Here is a 19,616-nt window from a genome sequence, read left to right on the forward strand (position 1 = left end):
GTCTCCCACACCACATCAGTAACATAATTGAAATATTTATGTTGCAACAGATGAACTATGTCTGCTCTAATATAATTTATAAAGATGCTAAAAATAAGGATAACTTCAAAAATAGGAATATCCTGATGCGGAATAAGAGGCTTTTCGATAATAAATAAAAACAGGACTCCCTTTTAGGATTCTAATAAAAAGGAATATCTTTTTAATTTTTGCTCATTATAAATAGAACAAGTACTACTGCATAAATTAAAATGTTTTTGATATTCAATAAACATGCATAATTAATCATAACTGGATCTCATGATATCATGTGTAATATCACCAACTTGTCTGGGAATCTTATTAAATATATCAACAAATTCTGCATTGAAACTGATGATTATTAGCCATTTTCATGTGGTCAAGCAGCGTTCTTCATGTGCTTCAAAATGGTGAAGTATTCGAGACCACTTCGTTCCTCTTAGAAAACTATCAATCATCAACACACACCAAAGCTTATTAATTAAGAGAATTCAGATGACTTACTATTTTTATAAAAAAAAAGAATTCTGAACTGGAAAATTATTAGATTACTGTTCTTTCACCCGTCCAAGATTTGACCACGACTGGATCAGCACAGGGTCTCGTGATCAAACTTCAAATGATTGATCAGAAGCAGACCCAAAAGTTGAAATCTTCATATGATTTCCACATGGGCTCTGCTCTCCAGACCCACCTGCTGCCATGTTCTCCCAAGCATCTAAATCCAATAGAAAAAAAGGAAAACAAGGGAGAAGTCGAATCAGGAGGAGATCATAAACTTGAGTTTAAAGAATGGAGAAATGAAGATCGTACAAGGATCACATGCAAGGACAGTGAAAGAACAGCAGGGACAACTACCAAGTGGCCGTACCATCAGGCATGAAAGATTTGTAGATTTTGCAGAAACGAAGTGGTTTGGAGTTGGAGTCAGGTGGTGAGTTGAGTAGCGACAGCAGAAGCATTGTTGTATTATTGGCTTGGTTCCTGACATGGATGAGTAAATTGGCCTGCAAGAGTGTTAGATTTACTTGTTTGTAAAAAAATCTAAAAGATAATGAAGCAGAAAATCAAATCAGAGAGTTCAAAAAAATGTCTTTAAGAAATGAGAGCCTACCAAGTTGGTTCAAGATATTTACAGTGGAATTCAGACGTTGAAGTACTAAGTTGGAAAAAAAAAATTATTAAATTGTGTTGTAAATCTGAATATTATATGTAACAGTATCTAGAATATTTCTGTTGGCGTCCCAACTCCTTTAAATCCTTGTGAGTTTCCCAGGCTTTAGACAAAGCAATTCAAGTAGCTCCACTTGATTGACTCTCGTTGCTGTGCTTCTGAGTTGTCGATGGAATCCAAGAAATCCAACAAGATCACTGACATTGTGCGGCTCCGGCAAATGATCAAGAAGTGGAAGAAGCTCGCAGTGGGGTCGACGTCCAAGATGAACGCCTCTGCTGCCCCCACTGCCGGTGGGGGCGGAGGCGGGGGCAGCAAGAGCATCAAGTTCCTGAAGAGGAAGCTGTCCTTCTCCGAGTCGAACTATTCTTCTTCTTCCTCTTCTGGTTATTCTACATCATCGTCGGTGCCGAAGGGGTACCTGGCGGTGAGCGTGGGGGTGGAGCAGCATCGGTTCGTGATCCCGACAGAGTACCTGGCGCACGGGGCGTTCGCGTCACTGCTGAAGGAGGCGGAGGAGGAGTTTGGGTTTGGCCAGGAAGGCGTGCTGCGGATCCCGTGCGAGGTGGGCCTGTTCCAGGGCATCCTGAAGGTGGTGGAGAAGAACAAGGACTGCCGATGCCATGTATGGTACTGCTCTCCGGAGGCCGAGATACCTGGTGGCGCTCGCCAGCTGCCGCCCAAGCCTGTGTGCAGATGATCAGTGGACTAGTACCACTCCTTCCATGGCGTGGGATGATCATCGATGATGATCTCCCCCCGGAATCCGGGTTTTCTTCTGATTAATCATGTTTGTTGTTGAGTTTGAATTGTCATGGAAATGAGAACAAGTAATGTAGCTGAAGAAGACGATCTGCTAGATGTTTCCATTTTTTAGTGGTTCATTCAATTATGTCTCTCTTTTTTTTTAGCAAAAATTAGTCAATGCTGGCAAAATGCAGGCTCTGGCGATTGGCCTACTGCAGTTAAATTTGCAGCGTTCATAGAATTCAATTGGTCAAACACCTGAACTAATTACTTCATAAAATTCCTTTTTCAAAACTAAATTTGAGTTTTCCTGAAAACTCCAACAGAAAGTATTTACCTTTCCATGATTTGCATTTCTTAAAGAAAAGAAAAAAGAAAGAAAGAAAGAAAGAGCTTCCTATTCTAGCGTTTCTATGGCTATTGATCTTATGAACAAAGAAAGAAACTTGAAGAAGCTCTTAAAGTACATAAATTTTAACATGTTCTATTACAAAACAAAGGGATGCTCACTAACCTGTTGTATAACCTCAGTCAAAGTGATAGATGGACAATAACTGGATCATCGATTCCATTCTCTCCCTTTTTTTTTCTTGATTATTCTGCGCACAAATGGTGAAAAAAACTTCATCTTCAATATACAAGTACAAAATACAGCAGGGTCACAGTTTTATAACCTTGCAAGCGCAGGATACATGTGAAATTTTCCATCTTTGCTCCGGCAGCCAGTGCAGTAGGGTCACATTTCGATTTGCAGGCCCGGCTTTTAGTCAATAGCAGACAAACAATGAACATTTCACAGGGAATTGCTGGAACAGACAAACCATGTAATAAATCAACGGCAATTGAGATCTTTCCTATGAAGCATATTTTGAAGGAACTGAGGGCACCACAAAAAGTTTATCAACATCCATGTACTCTCGTTGGCGCCGACCTTTCCAAAAAGGGTTTGGCATCCCTCTTCTGTGAAGCTCGATTGTAGTCTGAAGTCCTCATCGTTAATTTATCAGACTTAGGAACCGTAACCTTATCAATTAGATCAGGAAGCTTCTCCTTAGACAGATCACAGATATCTAGCAATGAGCAAAGCAGATGAAAAATTGCACCTTCTTGCTAAAACTAGAAGTATTCAGATCGACGCCCTCTTCATCTATCTCCCCATTTGGAGAACCCTGTAGACTGTGCTCGTCCAGTTCTCCGCGAATTAGAGGCGATATAAGCTGAGTCCTTCTAGGAACCTCCGCGCTGCCGCAGAATCTCCACCACGGCTTCCCGTGCTTCTCCGGCGGTCGATGAGTCACCGGAGGCGGCGGACGACGAGCCCTTGCCGTCTTCCGTAAAAGAAAAGCGCGCCGGCGCACCTCGCTGCCGGTTAATCAACCTCACTAGGGTTTGGATCCTTACAGGCGCCCTCCGTTCGTCATCATCAACGCCGAACGACTTCGAGCCGTTACATATCGTGGTGGGCCGTGACTGACGTAACCGATCCAGGCCCACACCCTTTCCGGCCAAGATCAGACCCGCCCCAGCCCATTGACACCTCGGACTGTAAAGTTGGCCCCCGGATTTACCTCCAATCACGATGACGGTAAGTAAAAAGGTCAAACTTGCATCATGACTCCATCGTACGCTAGATCCGCGAGGAACGCTTCCCCCTAATGGGTTAATTCGATCCTGCCTGTACAGGCACTGCCCCAACCTCTCACATTGGGATGATGGGACCCACATTTAAGTAGTGGGTCCCACCACCTCATTGTGAGAGGTTGGGGCAGTACCTGTACAGATAGGATGAAATTTACCCCCCTAATGAGCTTCCAATAGCCAAGTGCGATCACGCCATCCAATGGAAAGACGACGAGTTGATAACTTCTATTAATTAATTTAAAATAATTTTAATAAAATTTAAATAATTTTTTGATAAAAATATATTGATATAAGTGTTAAAGACTCTAACTCCTAAATTGTAAATATAATCCTAAATTTTAAATCCAAAACTTTTTACTCATCCAAAATATATTATAGTAAGTATTGGATAATTTATATTCTGGTACTCTTTCCTTCATTCATTGACTTGCATATTTTGGAGTATTTTTCCTACTTTTATGGATGGTATCTCAGATGGAACTACTTTAATCCACTTAGAGTACTGAAAATTTTGAGCTTATGTGAATAGAGTACAATTTACGCATTTTATATGCTCAAGCTACTTGGTCTTTTTTTCTGCATTTACTTACATTGCTTTCATTGATCCCATGAACTTTTATCAATTTTGATTTGAAATGATTGAGAGATTTTTAAATCCATCAGCCAGATTTAGAACAATGTAAATTAAGAATAATGAATTTTTAAACTTGCAAAGACTTGATAAAATTTATCACAAGCTCATTATAAAGTCTAGGACAATGATACTTATTAACTAACATAATCAATAGATTCCTAAGACTCCCTTGATTCCGCAAATATCAAACTTTTAAATTTTCGAATGTAGGTCAATCGGCCAGTTTCGTTTGAAATTGATGAACTTAGAGAACTTTAAATCACTTCAAACCAATACGAATCATTTCAAACAAAAAATAATGTATTTTTACAAGTTTCCTTAATGTATCCATACATTCATATCTAAATTCAATAACGTAAATTGAGAGTAGTAAATTTTTGAATAGAGAGAGTAAAAATATAAAAAAAATTCCATGATTATTTTGCAAAAGAAAGAGGAGGAACATTGGGAATACAATACATAATTTAGGTATTATAAAAGTTAGAGACACAAAATGAGAAATATGGTTCAGTAAAATGTGGTTATTTCTATTAAAACTATTGATTTATGATGGATTGCGCTTGCATATAGAAAAAAAAACTTATTACACTCGCGGCACTTTAGTAGTGGATGGAGAGACTATCTCTACCCTAACATAGAAGATAGCTCCTCGATGCATGAAATTGAGTGACTAGCAGATCGAGATATCCATTCCAAAGGCTCATGCTTTGTCACTGGTTAGTGATGATCACAGAGAATCTTCAAGGGCTCATACAAGAACTAGGGGTGGTAAGTTCTAGTCAGGTGCAAGATACAAATTTTGATTGTGGTTGCATAGAAGTGGACGATAAGCTAGAGTGCTCATGCGTATCCGATCTTTCTAGTAGGAACTATGAGATGAAGCATGAAATAGTATCACAATGTTGTCATGCCAAAAAGGGTTTAACACAGAATTGAGAACAGTAAATTTTTAAACTTAATTTACAATGTCAAAAATTCACTATTTTCAATTTATGTTGTTGAATCCAGATCCAAGGGCATGAATACATTAAAGAGGTTTGTAGGAATACATTGATTTTGGTTTGAAGTGATTCGGAGTTCTATGATCCATTAGTCAAATTCGGACACAATGTAAATTAAGAGCAATGAATTTTTAAATTTACAAGAGCTCGATAAAATTTATCACAAGCTTATTATAAGGTTTAGGACAATGATACTTACTAACTAACACCATCAATGGATTCTTAAGACTCTCCTAATTCCACAAATATCAAACTTTTAAATTTTTAATGGTGTAAGTTCATCAGTCAATTTCGTTCGAAACTAATGAATCTAGAGAACTTTGAATGACTTCAAACCAAATTGAATCATTTTAAACCAAAAATAATGTATTCTAGCAAGTTTCCTTAATGTATCCATGTTTTCAAATCTAAATTCAACAATGTAAATTGAGAATAGTGAATTTATGAATAGGTAGAGTAAAAATATAAAGAAATCCCATGATTAATTTGTGAAAGAAAGAGGGGCATGGATGGAGAGACTCATCTCTACCCCCTCAACGCAGGAGATAGTTCCTTGACGCAAAATTTAATGTCATAGATCAAGATATTCGTTCTAAAGACTTATGCTTTGTCACTTGTTAGTGATGATTGTAGAGAATCTTCAAGGCCTCATACAAGAAATGCCTTTGAAAGAGGGGTTGTAATGTCTGATCAGGTGCAAGATATAAATTTTGATTGTGGTTCCATGCGTAGAAGTGGATGATAAGCCGGAGTACTCAGGCATATCCAATCTTGCTAGTATGAGCTATGAGATGAAGCATGAAATAGTATCACAATACTCTTTACCATATAATTGAGACTAGTAAATTTTTAAATTTAATTTATGCTATCAAAAATTAATTGCTCTTAATTTAAGCTACTGAATTTAAATATGAGGCATGAATGCATCAAGGGAGGTAAATAGTAATACATTGACTTTGATTTGAAGTCATTCTGAGTTTTCTAAATCCATCAACCAGATTTAGACGAGTGTAAAATAAGAACAATGAATTTTTAAACTTACAAGGCTTGATAAAATTTATCACAAGCTTATCATAAAGTCTAGGACAATAATATACTTACTAACCAACATTATTAATGGATTCTTAGAACTTTTCTGATTTAAAAAATATCATACTTTTAAATTTTCTAATAGTATAGATCCATCAGAACGAAACTGACTCATAGATATAGAAAATTCTAAATCACTTCAAACTATTCCGAATCATTTCAAACTTAAACCAATATATTTTTGTAAGTTTCTTTAATGTATCTATGCGATAACATAAATTGAGAGGAGTTAATTTTTGAAAGGGTAGATTAAATAATAAAGAAATTTCGTGATTATTTTGTGAAAGAAAGAAGAACAGCATATCAATAATACCATACATAATTTGGGTATTATAAAAGTTAGGTATATAAAATGAGAAATCCTACTCAGTAAAATGCGGATATTTCTATTATTAAAGTTTTTGATTTATAATGGATTGCCCTTGCATATAGCAAAAAAAACTTATTATCCTCCAAGCACTTTACAAGTGGATGGAGAGACTCATCTCTACCTCCTCAACGCAGAAGACAACTCCTCGACGCCTGAAATTGAGTGACTGGCAGATCGAGATATTAGTTTCAATGACTTGCTAATGTGTCGAGGCAACTTTCTCTGTCGACAAAAGCACAGACGGATTTCTTGTTTGCATTGCAGGAAGCAGCAGCTAGAGCAATAATTGTTCCAGTACTGAGAATGCCTATTTCCCCTTATGCAGCAAAATTATGTGAGCTGTGGCTTGAGACTCCATGCCGGTAACTAAGCTTCACTTCGACTATTTCAACGTTCATATCTGCTCTGTAATCTTTCACTCTTCCGTGACTTCAATATTCTTGATAGTGATTAAGAGAACCCAATACTCAAGAGCTTTAACTGTAGTTTGTGAACATATTCATCCAAGAGGAACAAAACTTGTATTTCTCACAACTCAAATGAGGTTTTCTTTTATAATCCTTTTCTACTTTGCTTGCTTGCTTTCAAATATAAGTTTATGAAAAGGCAAATCATTTTAAATTATAGAGCAATAAATTATAAAATTTGGGACATATTTGTACATGATAAAAAACAAAGTAATGAACATTGAAATTTAGATCAAATAATGCCCCTAGAACATCTCATATTGGAATAGGGTTTTCTACTTGTTCATAAATATATAAAAGACGAGCTTGAACTGATACTGAAACTTTGTTGTTGCATGTACTTCTTTCTTTCCACAGTGAATATCTCTCTCTTATAATGGTTAGTACTTACCCTAAAAGAATTTTCTTGAACATGAATAAATTTAGTGTTTAGCTTGATAATAGCTTGTTTATGTTCTTTCAACACGGAATTAATTAAATGAACAAGGTTGAACAATTTATTAAACTAAATGAACAACCTTGAACACATATATTTAACTCGTCAATGTTTGTGAACTATATTAATTAATAAAACTTTATCAACGTGCTAAATAAATAAATAAACAAGTTTATATTATCAAGTTCAATAATCAATCAAACAAGCTTGAATTGAGAACTCGATGATATCTAAACAAATAAAATTTAAGCTCAAAAGAAACGAACTAAACCAAGCTTAAATAATAATTTTTACAGCTTGATTTGATTCGATTATCAAATAAACATAAATACCATAAAGATTAACTTGGCTTGGCAAGCTAGTTTACCGCCCTAGTCTCAATAGGTCTAAGATTAACTTGGCTTGGCAAGAGAATTTTCTTGAATATGTTCGAGTCGTAAATGAATCAAATGTTCATGAATAAATTTAGTGTTCAGTTTGATAATAACTTATTTATGTTCTTTCAACACGGAATTAATTAAATGAACAAGGTTGAACAACTTATTAAACTAAATGAACAAGGTTGAACAACTTATTAAATTAAATGAACAACCTTGAATATATATATTTAATTCGCCAATGTTTGTGAACTATATTCATTAATAAAATTTTATCAACGTGCTAAATAAATAAAGAAACTTTTAAAATAAATAAATAAATTTATATTATCAAGCTCAATGATCAATCAAACAAACTTGAATTGAGAACTCGATAATATCTAAATAAATAAAACTCAAACAAACTTGAACCAAGTTAAAAGAAAGAAACTAAACCAAACTTAAACTATAATTTTAACAGCTTGATTTGATTCGATTATCTTATCAAATAAACTTGAACACCATAAAAATCAACTTGGCTTGGCTAGCTAGTTTACCGCCCTACTCTCAATAAGTCTAGGATAGTAATGAACAAAACATGCCTTCTGTTGGTCAATACTGCCGAAACTATATCGACGTGGGTGATAAATTATCATCCTTGCCGACATGGTATCAATATCAATCATGCTGAAACAAATATGTTTTTGTCATGTTATTCTATATTGATTGACACTTCAAATCACACTAACGAAAGCTCTTTTTTTTTATGTGTTGATCGAAGCCAAGTTTTATTTGCAATATTGCTACTGATGTTATTTGTTTCAGGAAAAACCTCCAATCACGAGGATCACAAGGGAGCAAGGGACGTGCCTTCTAGTTCTTGTGGTTGACCTCTCTACCTTATGCATGATGTCAAGTTTTTATAAATGTTTTGACCGAATTTAGAAAGCGCAATCTTTCGCACAGCATGTTAGAAAGAGAGATCAAAAGCTATGCAAGAAGCATCAAGAATCCTTTAAACAAGCAATGTTAGTATCTGTGCTCCAACATCTCATGCTCTTCAGAGTTCAGAGTGGATTAATGAAGTACAGATATTGCTAGAGGACTAGGGTTTGTGGAATTGGAACAAAAGGGAAAAGGCCAAATTATTCATTCATCTCTCATTAGAATGACTATACAAAAGCTGGTAGACATCTGCTCAAGGTTGGTTGGCAGGCAAAAAAAAAGGGAAATTAAATAACATAAAAAGGAAACAAAATGGAGAGATGTGATTTTTTTTTCAACTTCTTTTTCTTATGCGGCCAACAAAATGTACAACTGCTTCAGCAACACTAGAACTGATCTTACTCAGCAGCAGCTCGTCCATGGCGACTACACTGTCCTACAGCTAGCAAAAGCTGAATCGTTCTTTCTTATCTTGCTAGCTACTTGGAGTCACAGTTGCAGTTGCTGGCTTTATTGTATCATCAGGCTTGGGGGCAACAGCAGTGCTCGATGATAGGTCAGTGTTGCTGATTTCTTCCAGTCTCATAGTATGAGCAAAGTTCTTTGAAATCTGACTGATAATGCTGCCAGAGATCGCCGCTTGGCTCCTTTGGTTTTCCCTGAATGTTGCTGGGATTGGACCGCCTGAGTTCGATAGCTGATGCTGGAAAGCCTTCCTCTCCTGCATTGCTCTCTCCCTCTCCTCGTAGAACTCAAAATCATCCAGGACTGATACTTCATAGTCATGCTTCTTGAATATGTTAAGCATCTCCAAACCCTGCTCTAATATCACCTGTGTAACAAAATAGTCTTAGTTAACCAGCAAACCTTGTGCAAAAGTTATGAACAATGCAAACGAAAATCCAAGTTTTTTTTATTGTTGAATATATATATAATATACTTGGTTATGAACAATGCAGAATCTGTGTCATACCTCTTGGGTGTCTCTGCTGTTGGTGACAGGCTTATTGTCATTATTTTCAAGAATAATATGTCGAAACATGTTGTTCGGTACATCTTTCACCATATGCCACTTAACAGGGAATTGGCCATTCCACTTGTCTTGCTGCCAATAATCCACACTTTTTTCGAAATCAACAGGTCCGATCATTTCAGCTATCCCACAGAATTGTGCACTCGCATTTACCTGTTTATCGTTTTTGAATTTTTTTTTTTCCAAGAATCAGTAATCTGCTAGTTACTTGACCAAAAAAAACAAAATTACTGAAATTTGATAGAGTGGACAGGTGGAGGTAGAGTTACCGAGAAAAATAAGAAAACCGGGCAAGGATCTTCTTTCTTTTTTGCTTCATGGTATGCAGAATCTAACTTACGATTCCCATTGGAAGTGCTAGCCCAAACACCATATTTGATGCTCTTATGAACATTATCCTCGGTGTACGATTTAATTATAAAAAATCGGGCATCCTTGTACTCTGTCACAAAGTCAGGATTATTGTAAAGATTATGATCGACCTTTGCGGAACCAATATTCAGTATGTCCATGGAAGGATTCTTTTCATTCATCTGATTCTTTGTCCTACTTGCTCGTGGCCCTCGGTTTTGTTCATTAAGAAAATCAAGAGTGCCGTTGCAATTGCACAATAGAGCACTTCCGATTCCTTGCCTCTTACTTTTCTCCATAGTAACTGCTCCCCGATCCTTAATTCCCGAGTTGGTAAGAAGTGTTCCAAATGTATTACCATGGTATACTGCAGCACGAGGATATCCTCTATCAACAGAACCTATAGCAGATCCATAACCATATGAAGATTGCTGCTGCTGTGAACCCTGAAATCAGTAGGAAAATAAAGTGAATACACTTTCAAAAAGATAGACTCTGAAAACAACTAGTTACAAGAAAACACAAATGCTCACTCGTAGAGAACTTACAACAAAGTACAAACAACCTCTACTAAAATCTGTAATGTCTTTTAAATGGAACCGAAATAATCACTATTACACACAAATTTAGCTAAAATATAACCAAGAGTAGGGGCGAGCAAAAGATCGGTTAAACCAAATTAACCAACTAAACCATTGAATTCAAAAGTTCAGTTTGGTTAATTCAAAATTTTATTTTAATTTTTGTTTTTAAGTTTATTCGGTTCAGTTTTGATTTTAAAATCCACAAGTCGGCTAAACCAATTAAAGCGAAACATCATCAATCAACTGCTTTATAGTAAACAATTGACTCATATAGCTGAATCGGATAACAACTACACGGCTCGATAGAGAATTTGACTACCCAATATTAGTCAATTGATGATGTCATCATTAGACTGATAAGTCGACTAATCGGTAACCGATTTTATATCAGTTCGGTTTGTTTGGTTTTGATGACAAAGTTTGATGGTTAGATTTGTCCAAAAAAAATGGTTTCGATTTGTTCTGTTCGATTTTGAACCGATTGTTCACCCCTAACCAAGAGACAATAGTGCCAATACAAATCCCAAAACACAAGGTCCAATTATGGACGATGGACTCCTACCTCTAGAAAACCAAAAAATGAAAGGTATTTAGCAACATGTAAGGTATATATGCACAAACAACAATAGAAAGCAGACATTATTGTCATGGAGAGCAGCTGGGATCATAGATTAAGATCTTCAGTCATATCATGTGCAAATTTAATTCAGTGTGTTCAACAGCCACAATATTATGCTACTGAATAACACATGTGATTTAGTGCTTGTAACATGATTAAAAGAAGAGAAAAAAAACTATGTAGAATAGTGACCTCAACTGAAATTAAATTGGAAAGAAAATTGTAATTAGTAGATTATTTTACAAATGAAGTGCTCATTCTATCTCTTCCCTACCGAATAAAAGGTTTTAAATAAAATTTAAAAAAGTTCAAGCGACATTAGAGTAAGAAAGATGAAAAAATGTTGAATTGACATATTGAAAATCTGAACTCAAAAATAAAATTATATATGCATGTAGTTGCCATCTCATCAAATAAGAAAGCAAGCAAATAAGGAATGAAAGACTCACTACCATTCCGAAAGAAATCATGCTTTGCCCAAAAGAATGAGCACCGATAGGTTGTGGTGAAGCTGCAGGTGATAATAATGGAGTTGCAGATCTTGTCCCATCAGGGGATCTCAACCAGTCTGAATAAGGCACAAGAAAAACTGAGACATCAGGCCTTGGTGCAAACTAAAACACGAGTATTTTTTAGTATCAATACTATACCTCCGCTAAAAGAGCCATATGATAGTTGATACCCAGGCCTTGGACTGTATAGCTGGGCATTGAAATTTGAGCTATCAGCAGGAAATGCTCCCTGTTGATCAATTGGAAGTCTCCAATCAGCTTGTGGAATAGGAGCTGCAGAAGAGATATATGAAATGCTGGCAGGAGATGGCTGCTGGTAGTATGGGCCTGGGAATTGAAATTGCTGAGTGGAGAAAAGAAGGCCGTCCCCATTAACAGAAGGTAGAGGGGTTGCGACAGGTGAATACGGGCCATATGGCATTTGAGGACTGTAACCATAACCAGTGTAGAGCAGCGAATGAGTATCATACATACCCTTTGATAGGAAAGAAAAACACCATAAGATTTTCACAAAAATAAAATGTAGAGACAAAGCTTCCATATGAATATTCATCCTCACATTTTGACCAACTTCCATGTTTTCGAGATTTAGAAACTGAGATTGACCTTCCCAGTCATTAATTGAATTATGGTATCCTGAAAAAAAAAAATGAAATGATTAAACATCCTTGTGCCTCAATACAAAGGCATAATCAAATTATCTACGGTTAGATTGCGGTAAATATTGTATTTGTATCCAAATTCATAGTTAAATACCCTGGAGTTAGATTGGGGCAAAAAACTAGTCCAAAAAAATCAATACTAGGAATTAGATGCACCGGACAAGAAATGAAAGTAATAAATAACTTAATTAACAGAAATTAAAGCTATGAAAACTTTGAAAACACAAAGCAACTATCATTATTTGTCAATCTAAGGTTCTATTTACTGCATGCACCAATTTTGATTCATCCTGCATATCCTGCATAAGTCCATACCAGCAATATTTGCACAACTACAGTGAAATCTTGGAAAACAGATGTTTAATTATAATGTGAGATACTTAAATGCTATTTTAAGAAAATCTGACCTCCATAAAAGGATTGTGCCTGAGGAGCAAAGGCATTTTGTGCATACACCATACTATCCACATGGACAGGATCAGATGAACTCAAATTTCCTTGGACATCTCTTGTGAGATCCATGTCCCTCATATCATGTGAAGCATCAGAAGTTGTCACTTTCTCATTTTTAATAGATGGTGACTGTTAGAAGGAATAAATTCTTACTGATTAGAAAATATAATAGTTTCCTTGTGTTATCAATACTAACTGGTTTCTGCTTAGTGTTTTGGTTAATGATGCAAACGGGTATATCAAAAACTATATATTGTGAATAAGAATAAAAATGAGTGTCAATGGAAAATATACCTGTTTGCTTGAATTGTCAACATCAACTGATTTCCGCTCAGTGTTTGTCTGCAATGATGTCAATGGCTCTATTGAATCTAGTCGAGAAATACAGGACAACTTGTTAATTCAACTATAGTGGGATATGGCATAAGCCAAATGCAAAAAAAAAAAAGGTGTAAGCGCATGCTCATAGACAATCCACAAGTTAAAAAAAGCACAATCGTATGTGATATTCATACTTATACAATTCGCATAAATTCAAAATCATAGATGCAACTGCATGATACAAAGTCACAAAAGTGACTTGTGCATTGATTGCTGATACACAAACCTCCAGTAACATGACTAAATGATGCAAAGAGTTTAAGAGCTCAAGTAAGTACGGTTTCCTACTTCCTGATCTTCTTTGCCCTCTTCTCTTTCCTTGTCCTCCTCCGCTCCTCATCTTCTTCCTGTTCCTTCAATCCATCTTTAGATAGGTGCCAATCAACATTATTTAGTGCTGACACACAGTATGCCAATTAGCATTGGAAAACCTATCGTTCATCCAAACGGCCAGCTCCTGCACTGGTATTTTTGAACTACGGAATCTAATGAAGATCCATGCTCTAGAATGAAGATTCATGCACTTATCTACCTCCAGTACACTTGATCTATAAGAGTTAAGGTCAAAAGAGAAAGTAGATGAAGAAACCAGATTCTCAAACTATACAACCATATAACCAAGTAACAACTTCACCGAACCATTACCGCGGTCGTAGATCTACCTCTAACACAGTCCAATCCAATCCGTTCTTCCTCTACTAAAATACAAATTGCGGGGCAAAAATAACCAAATTATACAAACGTTCAAAATAAGATCTGAGAAAAACGCCAAACACATCAAGTACTTAAATTCAAAACCTTCATTCTAGAACAACACAGGAAACAAGATCAGAAGAGCGACAAACAAAAAGATCACGTTTTCAATCGATTAAACCGCGACAACGAAATTTATTCCCAAAAAAAACACCTTTCCAATACAAAAAGCAAAAAGACGCCAATTTGATGGCAGAACATAAACAGAAACTCATGAATCTGGTCAAGGAATGGGACACACCGATTCGATCCGGCGCCTGCTGCGTCGCCGCCATCTCGAACCCAGATCTCCAGGCCGGTCTTCTTCCAAACAAGAGAAGAAAGACAGATAAGGTTCCTCCAAGATGCGATCTCGTAGCACGGGGGCGAGAGGTTTAAGATTGAGAGGGGAAGGGGGACGCTCCAAGATGCGACTCGGATTGCGAGAAGAGAAAGGGCAGAGAGAGAGAGAACGAAACAGACGACACCGTATTTATTGGTCTTTTATATATATATATAAATTATGAACGAATTTTTTCACAAACGTACATTGAGGTTTCTATTTAACAGAATTTGCCCCATCAAATTACCATTTTCGCCCTCCACGTATACCAAGGCTACGGGTAATCAGCTATTAAGATTATATTATAATATTATCGCCCTCATGTTATAGGCTTGGGAGTAGATGAGGAAAAAAACAAAAAACAGAATAAAGATGGAAAAAAAAAATTTTGAAATCTTATTTGGAAAGAAGGAAGGAAGCTATGGAAAGGAAAGATAAGGTAAAAGGAATTAAAAAATTTGTATTTTAATTTTATTCCTATTTTATTAAATTATTTTTAAAAATTATTATTTTAGATATTTTTTTATTTCGTGATAAAAAATATTCACATTGTCCACGCTAATGCATCCCATCCAAAACAAAAGGTAAGGCTATGTGTAATCAGCAATCAGTATTATATTATAATATTAATTATTCTTTTTTATATAATTCTAAAACTATAATATAATACAATCTAATTATAAAATATAATAAAATTATTTAATCAGATTACAATATTAATACTATATAATCTAATTATATTCAAATTCAATATTTAACTAAAATTTAAATATCAAATATATCTCTAATCTATTTCTTGCATCAATCGGCATTGCTATTAATATCACTCGGCGTCGACCGCCAACCATTGTCGCTCCTGGCCGCGATCATCGCTGCTATTATCTGTTAGTGTGTACACTTATGTGCCAAGACACTCCTTATGTATTTTGTGGATAATTATTTAATAAAGACAAGAATTTATCATTAATTATTATTTACTTTTCTGTGCGTATATGATTAATGATAAAGTCCCACAGATTAATCAGTATATTAATTTTAAAGCAGTCCTTGATCGGATAAATATCTAGAAGGGACATGGATATCTAGATCAACGCTGAGTATAACTAAGTCGAGATAGACCGGAGGGATGGATATCCAAGTTGTACTTGGGGTGCCTTGAGTTTAGAGGTACACTGGACACGACCCGCTCAAGAGGAGACTACATATTAAGCATCATTGGTTATTCCTCTTATAAACGAGTGTAACTGATCTTTTGACTTGAGACATTCATTTATTCTATGCGTGGAGTTATGTGTTTTGACGCCGTTAAAAGTAGTCTTTAATCGGATTGTGATTAATACGGTAGTTGGGTGTATGACAAAACGTAGAGAGAATAGTGTTGAGTCAATAGAGGATTCATTGCTCTCTTGGATTAGGAGTTAACATCCTGGTCGCTTGATAGAGATATTAGTGACTCAAAATCCATGACCATGGGAGGAATGATTTATCATTCAGGAGGAGTCTATAATATATTGGAAATCAAGTAAAATAATTTATTTGGCAATGATGCATAATGTATCGAATTAATTGGAATGTAGCCTTTAGATGAAGAAATTGAATTACACAGTAATTGGTTCATAGTGGTTTACAATTTATGACTGATATTAATTTTATCGCATTGGGTGGCTAAAAACTGTTGCTAGACGGTTACCTTAGTCTGTGTATGGATTTACACTGCCTTCGTGTATAAAACCTAGAGGGTCGCACGCATAGCACATAGACATGAACAATGGTATCGGAAGCTAGTCGAGATCAAGATCAAATATGGATTTATTTAATACAAAGAAGAGAGAATTCGAATAGTCATAATCATGATGATTAATGGAGAATTCGAAGAGTCATCATAATGATAATTAATGAAGAATTTGAAAAGTTATCATAATGAAGGTTATAAATGAAGAATTTATGGAGCCTATAACTCTTCATCTTCTTTATTAATGAAGATCATAAATGATGAATTAATTGAAAGCTTAACTCTTCGTATTCCTTGGAAGCTATAAATAGCCATCCTCGGAAAGATTCAAGAAATAAGGAATCATTCTCTCCGAGTTTTCCTCATCAACTTCTTCTTCGTTTGGAAGAGATTGTAGTACTTCCAAGGCTTTGTCGATCCAAGAGGCTAGCACCTAACGGATCGTGTCAAGTTCGTGATCTAGTGCGCGTGGATACCGCTAGAGGAGTCACACATGGGGCTCTTATCTGTCTTATTTGTCTGTAATATTATTCACACCTATCGAGGACTCGAGGTATGTTTTTATATAATTTTGTGTAAAACTATATGTACCACGAAAGATCCATGATTCATTATATGTCTTTCGCTGCACTCCGAACCCAATATTATCATCGACACCGGGGCCTCTACCTTCATGCATCTGTCCACCGCCAATAGAAATTGTAAGATATTTTTATCATATTATAATAATATAAATTATATTTTTTATAAACAATGATTTCATCTTAATATATATATATATATATATATATATACTTGATTACATAGATAGTATACAACTTGTTCAGAAGTTACATTATATTAAAAATTGTATTAAATTATAAGTTTGATTATATTATTCCTAAAGTAGAGTCTATTTTTTTAAAACAAAAGTTGAAATTTCCAAAAATAAATATTCCACTAAATTTTTTTTATTTAATATCAAATATCAGTAGGACCAAATTTTATCTAATAGAAATTTATTGTATTAATTTATAGAATATGTAGATAAAAAATTTATCAAAAACGAATAACAAAGTAATTGTAATCAAGAGAAATTACCTTCTCTTTTTTCAAAGGGATAACCTTTAAAATTTTAATTTTTAGTGGGGGTATGTGCAAATTTTAGATATTAATAATAAGGTCACCGTATTGTTGAGATTTGATGATTTCTTATCTCTTTCGTGTTGATCTTGAACGAATATATTCATTTTTTATCATAATGAGATTTGATGATTTCCATAGGATAAAATGGTGATATTTTCGGAGGAAATTTAATAATATTTTATAATAAATGAGAATTAAAAAGATTAAAATAATAAACAAATAAATAACAAGAAAGAGACTTAACAAAGTGGAAGAAGAAGCGTCAGCTTAGTGATGCAGCGATGAGGTCTTTAAACTATTAATTAGATATTTAAAAATTAAATTTTAGGTGCGGAATGGACTGTTCCCGACTTGGTTAAGTCCACCAAAGACGTGCAGAAGACATCCGAATACATTTTAAGTGAATTTCATCTTTTTCTATATTTTATCAAATTTAAATTTTTATTAAATTAATTGTTTTCATTTTTATTAATGGAATTATTAATTTATCGATAATAATATTTAATTTATAGAGGTTGAAAATTTAAAGGTCATACTAAAATGCCTAATTGCTGACACCAATATTAAATGACGGTAGAAAAAAATGAATATATTTGTCCTTGTCAATTTATCTTAGGATTAATACAGAGAAGATAAATCACGGACGACTATTAATTTTTAGAATAATGACTAACACATAAAGGAGGTATTTACTTCGGCTTTATCAAAATTCGAACTCTAAACCTCATGATGACAACACCTCATGCGCTGACACCAATATTAAAGAGTCTATCGCTGATGGTGAAATATCATAGAGATAGTCGGTTGATGAGCATGACACAAGGTCATATTTGAAAATCTTGCATGGAATCTCAATCCATAACTTGTCTCCGCTGACATAAGGGTAAGTTAGAATGGATGATGATACAGGTTATAACAAACGAACTCAAAAGATGACGTGGCAGTCAAGGTGATATCATTGTCAAAGTCAAGGGAAGAGAGCATTCCTCACCTGACTTCATTGCTCGCCTAGCGCTAAGGCTCTTAGGTCCGGCCCGACCGGATTACAAACTATTCGGGAGAGGGCCGACCGGCTCTTAAGCTGGTCGAATATAAGGGGTTTAGTGTTTTACTCTTGAACTGAAAAGATAACATGCCCGGCCACTCAATAGTCGACCGGGTTTAAAGATGGTCGGCCTTATAGGTCGGTTGGAATGTCCAACCCACCTCACAATCAACCAATCATATGTATGGTCAGAATAAGGGTCGATCTCTCTGATACTCATAAATCTCTCTATGCTTGCTCGGCCAAATAAAGCGTAAGTCAATCTTAAGACACTTAACTTCATATTGACTTTCAAATGGATTTTCCAACACACATGGTTTATTGATCCTGTCCGAGCGCTGAGTCGACGGACGCTGGGGGCGTGACACTCTCCGCTGTCTCCGACTGATCGTGTAGATCTCCGGCGAACTTGTAAAGAAGCCGAGCCGGGAGGGGTTTCCCAGCGACGGCCCTCCGACGCTCAAGTCAGGCAACGAGAAATGAGATAGGCAGCGTAACTGTGGCTACAGAGAGGATCGCGCATACCTTCGTCGACGTCTGGGGGTCCTTATATAGGACCCCGGGGAAGCGTGGGCACGCTTCTCGATACATGCACGCTTCCCCAAACATACCTTAACGAGCTCGTGTTAGAAAAGTACCCCTGATGTCATTCCGCAATCGTCCGAGCATATCCCGGATGTGACGGTGGAAGCTTCCACCGTATGATCCTGTGTACGGCTCGACCACCAACCCTACTGCCTGTCGGCGGCAGATGTCTCGAGGATGATGTTATCCCCTGTCTCCTTTTGTCCTCTTGCGTCTCCTGTCTGTTCCAGGGCCGAGCGGATCGGCCGCTCGGCAGGCATATCACTTCTGCCCCGGTTGTAGGTATCAGTCCGACTGGGAGGACTCCCGGTCGTATGCTCGGATGAGATTGCTCCTGCCTGTCTTTGTTTCCTTGTGCCCCGGCCGAACGGGCATTCTGCTCTGCCCTGAAACCTTTTTACCTTGAGTATCGGAAACCCGACCCCTAGTCGGGTTGTCTTTCCTTTGGCTCGGGGGATTCCCGGTCGGTCGGCCTTCTCAGTCCGGTCGGTCGGGTGGCCGGTCGGCCCTCTCAGTCCGGTCGGTCGGGTTTCAGGGTTGAATCTCTTGACCTTTGACCTCCACGTGTCGTTGACCTT

General features: G+C 36.3%; 2 protein-coding genes and 1 long non-coding RNA gene across 10 annotated transcripts; 1 reads left to right on the forward strand and 2 right to left on the reverse strand.

The window, feature by feature from the left end:
* Nucleotides 1-237: 237 nt before the first annotated feature.
* LOC122042191 lies at nucleotides 238-3,382 on the reverse strand. Of its 6 annotated transcripts, none has more exons than XR_006129178.1 (5): nucleotides 3,046-3,382; nucleotides 2,617-2,965; nucleotides 2,457-2,541; nucleotides 893-1,028; nucleotides 238-739 (listed from the first exon to the last, which is right to left on the reverse strand). It is a non-coding gene; the product is annotated as an uncharacterized LOC122042191 (long non-coding RNA). The 6 variants fall into 6 exon arrangements; XR_006129174.1 differs by having other exon boundaries at nucleotides 238-468; nucleotides 574-739; nucleotides 2,617-3,382; XR_006129177.1 differs by having other exon boundaries at nucleotides 238-468; nucleotides 555-739; nucleotides 2,617-3,382.
* On the forward strand, nucleotides 1,309-1,973 carry LOC122042190 (auxin-responsive protein SAUR65-like). The gene has a single exon (XM_042602182.1). The coding sequence runs from the start codon at nucleotides 1,365-1,367 to the stop codon at nucleotides 1,893-1,895; it is 531 nt and encodes a 176-aa protein (XP_042458116.1). The 5' UTR covers nucleotides 1,309-1,364; the 3' UTR covers nucleotides 1,896-1,973.
* Nucleotides 3,383-9,064: 5,682 nt separating the features above from the next.
* On the reverse strand, nucleotides 9,065-14,691 carry LOC122042189 (YTH domain-containing protein ECT4-like). 3 transcript variants are annotated; one of them, XM_042602181.1, is made up of 9 exons: nucleotides 14,471-14,691; nucleotides 13,390-13,457; nucleotides 13,050-13,224; nucleotides 12,540-12,616; nucleotides 12,119-12,455; nucleotides 11,918-12,036; nucleotides 10,184-10,711; nucleotides 9,855-10,067; nucleotides 9,065-9,713 (listed from the first exon to the last, which is right to left on the reverse strand). In XM_042602181.1, the coding sequence occupies exons 1-9, from the start codon at nucleotides 14,502-14,504 to the stop codon at nucleotides 9,357-9,359; spliced, it is 1,908 nt and encodes a 635-aa protein (XP_042458115.1). In that variant the 5' UTR covers nucleotides 14,505-14,691; the 3' UTR covers nucleotides 9,065-9,356. The 3 variants fall into 3 exon arrangements, with proteins under 3 accessions (XP_042458115.1, XP_042458114.1, XP_042458112.1); XM_042602180.1 differs by having other exon boundaries at nucleotides 11,921-12,036; nucleotides 13,390-13,466; XM_042602178.1 differs by having other exon boundaries at nucleotides 13,390-13,466.
* Between the last annotated feature and the right edge of the window lie 4,925 nt (nucleotides 14,692-19,616).

The sequence above is a fragment of the Zingiber officinale genome, chromosome 2A (assembly GCF_018446385.1).
Source record: "Zingiber officinale cultivar Zhangliang chromosome 2A, Zo_v1.1, whole genome shotgun sequence".
In the NCBI taxonomy this organism is placed as follows: domain Eukaryota; kingdom Viridiplantae; phylum Streptophyta; class Magnoliopsida; order Zingiberales; family Zingiberaceae; genus Zingiber; species Zingiber officinale.